The sequence below is a fragment of the Stenella coeruleoalba genome (genome assembly GCF_951394435.1).
Source record: "Stenella coeruleoalba genome assembly, chromosome: 4".
In the NCBI taxonomy this organism is placed as follows: Eukaryota; Metazoa; Chordata; class Mammalia; order Artiodactyla; family Delphinidae; genus Stenella; species Stenella coeruleoalba.
This window is the reverse complement of record NC_137149.1, coordinates 44,435,457-44,449,087: the sequence shown is the minus strand read 5'-3', so window position 1 is coordinate 44,449,087 and position 13,631 is coordinate 44,435,457. Positions and strand designations below refer to the sequence as shown.

The window sequence follows — 13,631 nt, the reverse complement described above, 5'->3', positions numbered from 1 at the left end:
ACTTTTACTTGGCATGAAGACAGGAGAGCTGGGAAAGGATTCACCCCAGCTGACATGGTGCGAAAATGAATTGAGTTGTGGACCTGCATGAGTGAGGGTTCTCCAAAGAAATAGAACCAATAGGAATGTGTTTGCGTCTGTGTGTGTGTGTCTGTGTGTATGAGAGAGAGAGAGAGATTTATTATAAGAAACTGGCTCACATGATTGTGGAGACTGGCAAGTCCAAAATCTGCAGGGTAGGCGGGCAGTCTGGAGATCCAGGGAAGAGTTGAAGTTTGAGTCCAGTGGAAGTTTGCTGGCAGAATTCCCTCTCCTTTGGGGGAGGTCAGTCTTTTTCTTAAGGCCTTCAACTGATTGGATGAGACCCTCCCATACTATGGACGGCAATCTGCTTTACTGAAAATCAACTGATAAACCCCGTCCAAAAAAAATACCTTCACAAAAACATCTAGAATAGTGTTTGACCAATATCTGGGTACCATGGCCTAACCAAGTTGACACATAAAATTAACTGTCACAGTACCACTCAGGAAAACCTAACACAAAACATCTGGGTTTTTCCAACAGCTGCATTAGAGCAATATTCTAACCCCACTGGGTATTCACATACTTCCAAGCCCCCTTTGTAAATTCATACCTTGTGTTTCCTCCTCATTACTGACTTATCCTGGAATGCCCTTCTCCAGCCTTGCTTCCTTTACCACTGGAAAAAGTCTCCTCATCTTTCAAAGTTCAGATCAACTGTCAACTCTGAGATACTTTAATACCACATCCTATCCTGAAACATTAATTCCTTCTCAGGTCCTTTCTCCATGTGCTGTTATAACACTGATCACATTGCCTTGCAATTGCTCGTACACCAAACGTCAGATCAGCAAAGGGGTTAAAAATGTAAACTCTGGCTCCAGACTTCCGTCCATTTAATTCCTGACCTCAGCAAGTTATCCAACTGCTTTATGCCTTAGTTTCTTCATCTATGAAATGGGACTAAAGTAGTACTATACCAACAGAGTTGTAGTGAGGACCTGATGACTTACTATATGTAAAACTTTTAGAACTGCATGTAGTAACCACTCCAAAGAATGGTAGTTATTTTCATTCTTACTGTTATTGTTTCTCTCTGATTCCTGTGTCGTGTGGAAAGACTAGGTGTTTCTGGAGGCCAGGGACATTATCATATTCCTTTTTGCATTCCTCCTAATATTGTGCGGGATATACCAAGGGTCTATAGACATTTCTTGGAGTGTACAGTACCTTATACGTGTAGGGTGCTCTACAATATACAAAGGCTGGCAACGTTATCGCCCATTTAGACCTCATTACAACCTTGCGAGGTCGTTAATACCCCCATTTTACAGATGAAGAAACTGAGAAGTAGATATTAAATGAATTGTCCAGTGTCACACACGGCTGGCAAGTGGCAGAGTGTCTAACTCCAAGGTCAGTGAGAAAGAAGTGCAGGGATGCCAGAAATTCGGAAAGTTTTCTTTTCTGGCCCAGGTAACTACCCTTCCCCCTTCCACTTCCTTCTTCTTACTGCCAAAACGAAGACATTCAAGTCTGTGCAAGCTGGAAAAAAGAAAAAGGAGGTTTCCATTCTCCTAAGAACTGATTTCAGGAGAAGGTTATTAATACAAGATATCCTCGGCCGTGACCGTGGCCTCTTCTATCTTGGTCTTAATCTCCGGGAGGGGAATCTGACTGATGGCCACCACAACCAGGTTAGTGGCGTGGGCTGAGGCGCTGGCCACGCAGATCCAGAACGACTCTTCATACTCCTCCTCCACCACCACAAAGCGGAAGAGTTTCTCCTGGAAGTTGGCGATTCGTTCTGTCAGGTCGTGAAATTTTACCGCGGCCATGAAGCTGGCGATGGCCAAGGCCACGACTCCTCCTGAAACCCAGAAAGGACACCCTCATGCTCAGCTCTTTTCCTTGCAATTCAACCACTAGGTGTGAGGTGGCTTTTCTGTGGCACAGGCAACAAACTTGCGGTGTAAAACACGCTTAGGGCAACACAAATTTTAAAATGCTTTTAAAAGCAGCAGATAATCCACTCTGTGAGGGGCGAGAGGTCTGAGAATAAGCTTCCTATCAGATCTACTTTGAGCCTCGACTCTGCCACTTTTTCCCTTACCCACGGCGGGGCAGGGTGTGTGTGTGCACATGTGGATAAGCTCAGTCTCTAAGTATTTCAGCCTGTGTATGTAGACCTTGAGGCATCTGAGGGAAGAGACAAGAGCATCGTACTGGGCAGATTGGGGGATCAGAACGGAGGGCTAGACTGTTCTCTCCTCCTCAGTTATCCTCTTTCCAAGCTTAATGATAAGAGGAGATAAGAGAAGGAGGAAAGGAAAGGAGAAAGGAGAAAACTGGAAGATTCCAAACTTCATGTCCTTCCCTACCTATTGCTTCAGACTTTGGCCTTCCGGGTTCCCTCTGTTTCTCTTTCTCTCTCCATCTTTCTCTCTCTCTTTCTCTCTACTTCTCTCCTGCCCTGATTTTAATTAATATTTAAAAAACACATTTATTATGCCCTTTGTTTAGACTATTACTTCTTATTGAAGAAAATTTGGATGCCAGAGAAAATCACAAAGATGAAAAGACAAATATGCTCTTTTCCTAAAAGCCAAATATAAACACTTCGAACATTTTAGTATATTTCTTTACATTTCCATCTCTTTAATAAAATTAGTATTATGGTACTCTTACTGCTTTACACTTGATTTACTTCCCTTACTTGAATATTTTTCCATGTTGTTAAATATTCTGTTAAAGCACCACTTTAAACTGTGTATGATGTTTTATACGAGCGACACACCTAATTATTTTAAGTTTAATTAAGTGTGACCTAATTTCTGGATATCTAGATTGCTTCCAATTTTTTGATAGTATAAAGTGCTGCAGGAAACTCCTTTTAATATACATTTTTTGTGCTCTTTTCCTGTTATTTCCTTAGCATAAATTAATGTTTGGAATTGTTTAATCAAAGGATACTCATATTTTTATGCCTTTTGAGAGTAAAGTTTTTCAAATTGCGTTTTTTAAAATACTCTTGTCAATAGAGCTTGAGAGTACTGTCTCTCTGAGGAAGGGAATTGACAGAGATAAGCATTTATTTCAAAAGCAGCATTGAGCACTTTCTACATGCCAACCACTGTGAGCATTCAGGCAGAGATAAACAAGTCTACATGGGAGTGAGCCACGTTTATAAGAAATTCTACAGGATGGCCAGTCTGCAAACATAGGCCAATACGTAATAATTGATTTACTGACATTACATTCCAATGCATGATAAAACAACATTACTTGTTTCTATACTTTATGGTCATCCTGTATACAGTAAAAGGTAGTGAGGGATATCGGGATATCCCTGCCATCGGGATATCTTGACCATTTGACCTGGGTTTTCTGAAATCATTCTTGGGATTTTGTTACTTTCATTACAGGTGATTTTTTCAGTGCTGAACTAAATGTGAATTAATTTCTGTATATCAGATACTCTCCCAAATCAACACACACACACACACACACACATACATTCACACACAACTTTTGTCTTGGAAAATAGGTCACGGTGGTCATAGACGATTAAAGAAAGGACAAAAGGCTTGGACTCAGTTATACCTGGGTTGGAATCCTGCCTCTGTTACTCATCGTTGTGTGACTTTGGGTGTATCTTTTTTTTTTTTTTTTTTTTTTTTGGCGGTACGTGGGCCTCTCACTGTTGTGGCCTCTCCCGTTGCGGAGCACAGGCTCTGGATGCGCGGGCCCAGCAGCCATGGCTCACGGGCCCAGCCGCTCCGCGGCATGTGGGATCTTCCCAGACCGGGGCACGAACCTGTGTCCCCGGCATCGGCAGGCGGACTCTGAACCACTGCGCCACCAGGGAAGCCCTGGGTGCATCTTTTAACTTCTCTGAGCTTCAGGTTCTTCACCTGTAAATATGGGTCTAATAATACCGCCTCATAGAGAGGTTGTGAGGTTTACACAAAATAAGGCATGTAAGCCCCCCAGGTCCCTTCTCTTCTGTCCTTTGTGAGGCTCCTTCAGAATCACAGCAGCAGTCCCACATCCTCACTCATCCCATGGTCCCCTCTTCTTCACCCACAGCTCTCTGTCTTCTCTCTTCTCTCATCCCGACCTCTCTTTGCTGCTCTAAGTCCTCAGCCACTCATGCACGCTAATACTTCAGTTCTTTATGATGACAGAGATTCTTCAACTTTTAGTAAAAAGGATATTCATGCCCATCAAGGAAGTAACAGACCCAGGGAAGTGAAGGCTGAGGTGGGGCATTTTAATTCCTTCATGCTCTGCCCACCTACTTGGAACTCAGCCTCCTGATGGCATGGACAGGAATCTGTCTCCCCAGGGGTCTTCCTTACCTGCGAGAACGTTCCATAGACAGATGCCCCCGGGGCCGTTGACTGCCCGGTACGGAACCTGGATCATGTTGAGAATGGCAAAGCCCATGCTGACCAGAGCCAGCGCCAAGGCCAGGAAGAGGAGAAACAGAATTGTCACGTGGAGGCCTGCATTGAGCTCCTTCACCAGGTGTGGGAAGACTGGGGAGAGAAGACACAGCCAAGATGTCAGCCTCAGAGCTTGGCTCCAGTTCGTACGTCCCAGGCTTGCTTACCATGAAGGCTTTAGCAGAGGGGAGTGAGGGCAAGGCAGCAAGTGCTGGGTTTTCAAAAAGCAGGAGACTTCCTGAGATGAATTCATGGCCCCCAGATTTACCACTTATCAGTTGGCCAACAATCTTCGCTTCCTTGGGGTGGCTGCAAAATCAGAATGTGCCCCAGCTGGGCGTTTAAGTTGCATCGGCCTCGCAGCTCTGGGATCTGGTGTGAGCTAATCCGTACAAGCTCCAGATGGTGTTGCTTTAGCAAAGGAGGCTGGCAAGAGAATCAGTCAAAGAAGGCTGATCGATCACAAAGTTTTCATCTGGGTCAGAGAGTAGCCTTCATTAAATCAGAAAGGTAGAAGCGGTCTCAGGTATATCATGAAGAGTATAGAGGGGTGTAGCAAAGTGAAGCCTAGATCTGGCATCCAAAGTTCCAGGTTCAAATCCCAGCTTTGCTGATTTGCCACAATTATAAAATATTTAGGATCATCTAAACCCTACTTCTCCTACCCATCTTACAATATTGAGGGGGTCAAGTGAAGGGCATAGGAATAATCATAGTGCCCACTTTGTGGGCACTAATGCAAAGCTAGGAGCATCATTTTGGATTCCCCATAATGATTCAGTAAGATAGATATTAATTCCCTGTGTATAATGGACATGTAATTCTCATGTTGCACTTTATTAGAATATTAATTTGCCATATTAATGTGGCAGGATAATTTAGTGAAATATTAATTTGGATTTGTCTTCTCTATATTTCTCTCTATGTGAAGATTACATGATATATCATAGTAGAGTGTTTAAATATTGTCTAGGAAAGAGTCCGTTCTCAAAAATGGCAACTGTGGTTGTTATTTTACCCTCTGACTTGGGAAAAGTCATGTGACTTCTCAAGCCTCAGTTTCCTCATCAGTATAACGTGGATAGTAATAGTTGCATAGGAGTTGAGTGTAATCAACATTTACCGAGTACAGTCAGGGGCCAAGCCCTTTCCGTCTGTTATCTCATCCAATCCTTGTGACAAGGATATGAAGTAGATTTTATTAAACGCCCTTACCCACAGGCTTGGAGACACCAAGTTCCTTGTCTTTGGGCAAGGTGATCCTGAACTCTATCCAGGACCAAAGTCCTATATATCACATGGTATATAGAGTTTAGAGTCACTGATTTCAGTTATTGTAAATGAATGATTTAAAATGATGAAAGCTAAAAAACTCCTGGGGAAAACCCCTTCCTCTGCAACTACTCCAAAGTTTCTACTGAATACCTCCTGGTCAAATCTGGGTCCATCTTGTGAATTCCAACCTCCCTCCTTAATTACTTGATACAACTGACCAGCCCGTCTGTGGCCCCAGTTGGGAGCCAGGACTCAAAGCTTTCCGGGTTCCACTCACTCCCTGACCCCGTCCCGCTCTGGCTCCTTTGCTGGCTCACCTGCCCATTTTTATTCATAGAAGGCTGGTGTCTCCCAAGCCTGAGAACAAGAATTTTTGTCCTTCTTCCTTTGAAGTGTCCTTTCCACTCAGAAGTGTCCAGACACTCCACAGTTATGTCTTCAGTTCTGATCTAGCTTTCTTTCCAGTTCTGTATTTCCATGTATATTTATCTCTATGTGGTTATCTCATCAGCATCAGAAACTTTACCCCAGAAAATGAACTCCTTCCTGTGGGATTTTTTTCTGTAGGACTTCTCTCTTCCATTTCTTGTCCTTACATTTCAGTGTCCTTTAGATTTTTTTTTTTCATTGCAAACTCACAGCACTTTTTCATTCCAAACATGGTAGCTTATGCCTGATTACCTAATTGTTTCATAATCCTGTTTCATGCCATGCAGCCCTTAGGACACATAACCAGCATAATAATCCTCACCAAACACTTAAAATAGAAAATCATCACCTGTGTGATTGGCAAAGATCAAAAGGTTTGCTAATACACCATGTTAATGAAGGTGTAGGGAAGGAGGCAGTTGTCAAAACTTGTAGGGATATTAGTTCATACAATGTCCTTAGAGAGCAATTTGGCAACATCTATCCCAGCAATTTCATTTCTAGGAAAAGCACTCCCATGTGTGCTCAAAGCTGTATATATCGGATATTCATTACAGTAGCAAAAGATTGGAGAAAAAACCAAATCACGAGTCAATAGGAGATTGAATAAATTAAAGCACGGTCACACAAAGCAACTTATAAAAAGAATTAATCATATCCATATAATGACATGAACCCATCTCCAGGTGTGATTTAATAAAAAAAATTGAGAAATAACCATATTATGATGATGGGGCGAGGGGATTTGGGGCATATGGAGTGATACGGAGAGGGATGGTGAAAGAATACCCAATCCTTAGCTTCCGCAGTAGGAAATGTATTGACTATATTAAAAAAAAAACAAATCTTTACTGATAAAGGGCTGAATCTCATTCAGCCTCCACAATCATGGGCCACACTCCAAGGCTCTAGATCTCCCAGTTAATTGAGATCTTATTATTTTTTACATATGTCATTATTTAGAAATTCAAATCTTCCCTCATGAGTTTTCATGCATCAGTTCCTTCTATTAATAAATTCTTTAAGGGGTGACTCTACTGTTGCTCTTGTCACACAAGTGCCATCCCAGGAGACCTGTTGCCTGCTTGCCTTTCATATTTGTACCCAGTTTCCAAAAGCTTGAGACACGTCTGACTTAAGGATTACATTTAAGTTTCCAGCTTGAAATCCATGACCATGAGAGGATACGATCCATGGTGACAAGTGACAATAGCTACACATATTGAGCGCAGACTGTGTGCCAGCACATATACACTTTCTCTCTTTCACTGCTCACGGCAACCTTCCCTCACGCCTACAGATGCGTAAGTTAGAGTCTTAGAAATGAGAAGTTAAATAGCTTAGTCAGGTCACCCAGCCAGGAAGTGCTGGCTTCAGGATTTTGCCGCAGATAACTTGGAGAAGCAAAGATTTAAAAGTTTAATCCTAGTACAGCTGGAGGTCTAGAGGTCTTATTTTGGATTTGAATATATAGTCTTATGGTGTACATATGAAAGCTAACCCACTTGAATCCCAGAAGTGATTAATCATCCTGTCAGCAACTCAAATTAGATAACTATCTAATTATTAAGTAATTTGTTTGCTCCCTACTCCAGAGACGTCCAGCAGTCCCTTTTGCCCCAGCAAGGCAAAAATTAATTTTAAAAAAGAAATAATTGATAAATTGGATTTCACAATGAAAAAATTCTGCCCTGTGAAAGACAATGTCAAAAAAATGACAACACAGCCACCGCAATGGGAGAAAAGAGTTGCAAAAGACACATCTGAGAAAGGGCTGTTATCTAAAACGGACAATGGTAAGAAAAGCCTGAGATCTGAAGTCAGATCCAGGTCTGCCTGTTGACGGAATGCTTGGGGGTGGGAGATGAGGGGGGAACCAGTGAATTAAAAATGATCAAGCACCACATCAGGTGCTTTTACAGAAATTATTTCATTTATTGATTTCTCTGACCCCCAATTTCCTCATCAGTAAAATGGGCATAAATAAAATCTCTCCTCTAGCGCAGAGTGGGTTGGAGGAAATGAACAAAGAGGTGACAGCTTGAGACATTAATGTGTTACTGCCCAGTGCTCATTTACTGCCTTTCTCTTTCCCAGATGGAAAGCTTCTGGAGGGCAGACACTCCTCTGTTTAGTTTATCCCTGTTTTCCTAAAAGCGCCAGGCCCATAAATACAGTACGGCTGAATAGGTGAACACTGCTGAATTAGCGTTTGTCCCTTTCTTTCCCCAGCCGCTCAGACTGCTAGATTGATTTGTTTTTATTTCAGAAAGTCTGGCTATAAAAAAGGATCTTAATTAGGATTATGCTGTATAGTTCTCTGCTTTTCTCCATGATTGGTTTGGAAACTGACTCTCTTGGGTGATTCTAGGGGAGACCCCTATGAAGGTGCGAATTGAGGCTGTTTGTCCACGAGACCCAATCGAACTTTCCTACTCCAGTTTACAAAGCACTTTCGCACCCCGCTTCTCCGCTGATCTGCACATGGGCCCTGGGAGCAGGGATTTTTTTTTTTTTTTCTTTCTTCGGAACAACAGTGACAGTAGCAGGAAAATCCTGATTCCAACTTGGGGTTTGGGGGCTCTGATACACCCCATAGCTGCCTCACACAAGTAGGTGGTACTGGCTCTAGGAGCTGTACATCTAAAGGTAGAGAGACTCACCTCTGAGGCTAGAGAATGTGGTAACAGACGCGGTATCCCTGGGTGGCATTGGTGTAAAACCAGCCAAAGCCAGGAGGAACCTGGCCCCAGCTCCCGGTGCAAGTTTTCAAAAAGAATCACATCATGGTTATACACCCTCCTCTGGGACCCCACCCAGGGCAGCCAGAAATAAAACTTTCCTGAGTATTATCCTGCTCAGAACTAATATTAAAAAGTCCTTTATGATTCTTACACAGTTCTGATGTTTCAGAGAGCAGACCACGTTAGATGAACCCAGGGGGCTTTTTTCCCATAGTCACCCCTCTGAGAAGGAAGAGGGCGGAGGGAAAGAACATGTACTGAGTGCCTCCAGTGGACAAGCAGTAAGTGCTCATTTGCTTAGCTTATGGCTTCCAGGGCTAGAGGTAGTTTGCATTTCTGTGAGCTGGGATGGCAGGGGTTTAATTAGCATCACAGTGGAAGGGCCCAGTCTTGTCTTGCCCTCCTTTGAACTCCTCCTTCTGCAAAGCCTGTCTCTGCTTCAGCTGCTTCTCCAGAAACAGTGCTTGTGCTTGGTGACCTCCTTAATTATCCTAGGCCCACCATCTGCCACTCCACACCCTCTGTCATGGGTTGCATTCTGTACCCAGCCTCAAAAAATGTGTTGAAGTCCTAACCGCCATCATCTCAGGATACGACCTTATTGGGAAATAGGGTCTTTACAGAAGTAATCAAGTGGAAATGAGGTCATTAGGGTGAGCCCTATTCCAGTAAGACTAGTGTCCTTATAAAAAAGGGGAAATTAGACTAGTGTCCTTATAAAAAAGGGGAAATTTGGACACAGAGACAGTCATGCACAGAGGGAAGACCATGTGAAGAGGCTTAGGGAGAATGCCATGTGTAGAGTGGAGTAATGTTGTCACAAGCCAAGGAATGTCTGGGGCTACCAGAAACTGGAAGAGGCAAGGAAGACTCCTCCTAGAGGTTTCAGAGGGAGAACGGCCCTGTCAAGAACCTGATTTTGGATTTCTAACCTCTAGAACTGTGAGAGAATAAATTTCTGTTATTTAAGCCACCCCGTTTGTGGTACTTTGTTATGGCAGCCCTAGGGGACTAACACACCCTCCCAAATGACCCCTCAGTCGTTTCTGACAGGAGCCATCCACCTGCATCCTCCCATCCTAGAGAATTCACATCCATCCACCACCTCCCCAACATCCAGAACTTGCTGAATTCTGGGAGAACAGTAAAGACTACTAGGGTAACACGCCGCCTTGGGAAAGTTGCCAGTCACAGATTCCCGAGGGAACAACACACAATGGACGGTGGGAACTTTAGGGTAAGACCGACCAGGGTTGGAGACTGGCTCTGGCACTCAAGGCTCTGTGACCTTGATCAAGTTGCTTAACCTCTCTGAGCCTCATTCTTCTATCTGGCAGGTTTGTGGAAGATTAGTATAGCATAGGTCACATGTCTGGCATCTTGTACGTGAACATTCAGTATAAATGAGTTTAAAAGTACTTTATCGATATTCATTCAACCAATGTTTTTGAATGTGTGCCAGGCACTGTTCTAGGGGCTTGGGATCATCAATGGACAAGATCCTTGCCCTAATGGCGCTATATACCAAAGGGGTGGAGACATAATAAATAATAAACATAACATAAATAAATGATCTAGTGTGTAAGAAGGTGGTTATGATGGTAACGTGGTGTATCATGCTATATAATTACATAATTATATGGGCTATTTTTATTATGTTCCCTGAGCACTGGCTTGCTTATTAAAGTCTCTGGAGTATTGAATCTATTGCTCCCTTGTTCAAGCTTTGGAACTTCCTCCATGAGGTTTGTTAATTTCAATTCCCTAAAACTTACACAGTACTATATATAAAGTAATCAACAAGGACATACTGCATAGCACAGGGAACTTTACTCAATACTCTGTAATAACCTATATGGGAAAAGAATCTGAAAAAGAATGGATATTTGTATATGTATAACTGAATCACTTTGCTGTATACCTGAAACTAACACAACATTGGAAATCAACTATACTCCAATATAAAATAAAAATTAAAAAAAACCCTATTATCTACAATCGTTTTAAAAATTGTGTCATTTCCCCCTTTTTGTGTGTGTATTTGCGGGGTTTTTTAAAAAATTTATTTGTATTTGGCTGTGTTGGGTCTTCGTTTCTGTTGCGCGGGCTTTCTCTAGTTGCGGCGAGTGGGAGCCACTTCTCATTGCGGTGTGCGGGCCTCTCACTGTCGCGGCCTCTCTTGTCACGGAGCACAGGCTCCAGATGCGCATGCTCAGTAGTTGTGGCTCACGGACCTAGTTGCTCTGCGGCATGTGGGATCCTCCCAGACCAGGGCTCGAACCTGTGTCCCCTGCACTGGCAGGCAGATTCTCAACCACTGCACCACCAGGGAAGCCCAATGTATTTGTGGTTTTGAAACAACCTCAAACTTCAGAAAAATTGCAAGAATGGTACAAAGAAATTTTTTTTTTTCTTCTGAACGATTTGAGGGTAAATTGCCCCTCCAACCCTGGCACTTCAGGGTCAATTTCCTCAAAAAGGACCTTGTCTTTCACAACCACGATACAACTATCAAAATCAGTAGGTTAACACTGGCATATGACTGCTGTTTAATCCTGACACCCCATTCAAGTTCCACCAATTGTCCCAGTGACATCCTTTATAGTAAACTGACCCAGCTCAGAACCAAGTACTGCATACAGCTGTCATCATCCCCTTTTAGCATGTCCTATTTCTTTGTTTTATTTATTTCTTTATGTTAAGTGTGTTTTCAGCTTTTTATGTTATGTTTTTAACAGAGCTTTTCAATATCCCTGGTCCAATTTAATTTCTGGGTAAATATAAATATTCCCAGCGATATTTTTTCTTGCTATACATAACAAATATATATATCCTTCATGTGTATAAATGATGCCAATTTGTATCGTTATATTTGTCAATGGTTCCAGCTCTCTGTCTTTATACGTTTAATAAGATACCCTGGTCAGGATTCTAAAAACTACAGTTATGAAATATAGAAATTATATAATGAATAAATCCCTTATCCCCTTGCATTTGCATTATGTTGATTAATTATGATTTTGTAGGATACTGTTCTCACCAGCAATCTAATTGTATGAGTCTAAAGATGTGCAGAATATTGCCTTTTTTGTTTCAGTTTTTCCTTCCCAGAAGATCCTTCATAAGCTGGTCTTGGATTCCTGCTCTATCTACCTGCTGAGCAGCTCTGCTGTGACGCTGGATGGCCGCCCGCCTACGTCAGTACCCGCTCACGTTCATGGACAGCAGCCTTGCCCGAGGTCTCCTTGCCAGGAAATATCCGGGTTGAGTTTTGAACCCAGATAGTCTGATTCCAGAGCCCAGGCGCACAGCCCTTTTGCTTTTTCGCAGACTCTGAAGCGTTTATATAAATAGAAGAGGAAGGGTCATTTCAGCGGGTCGTCTACACCCTCAGGCCACACTGGCTGAGCATACCCAAGTCCTGTGACCTGGGTCTAAAGTTTTCCGCTGGGTGACCTCAGGCAAGTTTTTAACCTCTCCAAGCCTCAGTGGAGTCCTCTGCAAACTGGGAATGTTAATAATTCCTTCTTTATAAATTTGTTATAAGGCTTAAAAGAGACAAACCATGTAAAGCACTTAGTAGAATGTCTGAACACGTAAGCACTCAATATTTTTAGTGATTATTCATAGAGGTAAACTACAAAGATATACAAATCCTTATTTCTAATGTTTCCATAAGCCTCCACAGAAATAAAAGGTCTCTTTTGGGTGCTGAACAAGAGTAAGTCCATGGCTTACTGTGGATTAAGTCATTATGCCTTAGACTGCAGTGGCACTTGAATTTCGCATTCAGACACAAGCATCCTTACGAATATTTAAAAATAAGTGTTCTAAAGCAGGTTTCGTGCCCCCCAGTATACTCACTCGTGAATTGGGACTGGCGGCCCCCAAGCCCGCATTGCCGCACCTTACAACCGCGGAAGAGTCCGTAGTAAATGTCCCCAATGAATTGGACCAGCTCTGGATCTGTGGCATTGACAAGATCAACTCCAGTCTGACAAAGGATTTTCCCACTCAGCCAGTGGGGCAACGCCAGGGCAACGATGATCAGGATAAAGGAAGAGAGGCTGAGTAAAGATGCCAGCCCATACCACGTCTTTTTGAACCATCCAGGCATCCTGGTGGGTGCAGGTCATGCCCCAGGTGTCTGAGCAACAGCGGGGGTCCTTGACATCTTCCAGACACTCGGCAATCCCCTGCTCTAGGGTCAGCTCTTCCAAACACACTGTTTCAAGATTTCAGGTCCATCTCCTGTCCCTCCCTCAGCGCCTGCCTCCACAGCCCATGTTTACTACAACTGCACTGGAAGTCTCTACAGAGACGTCTTCACCTGACTGGAGTGTAGAGGAGTGTGTTACCGAAGGAAGTAACCCTATATCCCCCACTAGACTAAGGTTTCAGCAGAGGGCTTAATTGTTCCTCGTTTCAAGTATTTGAATAACCCTGGTGTGGACCTCTTAATGGCAAGGAAGTTATTAGCAGGCGTAACCAGGTAGATCTGACTATAAAGAGATGCTAACCAGTCTCAAAAAATGCATACAGTAGAAGGAAAACAAAGATGGAATGATTAGCCCTTGAACATTGCCAACAATGCACCGTATCAAATGTTGATCTCTTTGATGCATGCCCTGGCATTTCTTTCTCTAAAATGTCACTGCTGTCAGAATCCCTAGAAGTGTTATTAATACCACAAAATGACCTCTGTTCTCAA

General features: G+C 43.0%; 1 protein-coding gene across 1 annotated transcript; it reads right to left on the bottom strand.

The window, feature by feature from the left end:
• Positions 1–1,628: 1,628 nt before the first annotated feature.
• CLRN2 (clarin 2) lies at positions 1,629–13,049 on the bottom strand (the record flags this gene model as incomplete). The annotated part of the gene is made up of 3 exons (XM_079920633.1): positions 12,785–13,049; positions 4,386–4,565; positions 1,629–1,894 (listed from the first exon to the last, which is right to left on the bottom strand). The coding sequence occupies exons 1-3, from the start codon at positions 13,035–13,037 to the stop codon at positions 1,629–1,631; spliced, it is 699 nt and encodes a 232-aa protein (XP_079776759.1). The 5' UTR covers positions 13,038–13,049.
• Positions 13,050–13,631: the final 582 nt, after the last annotated feature.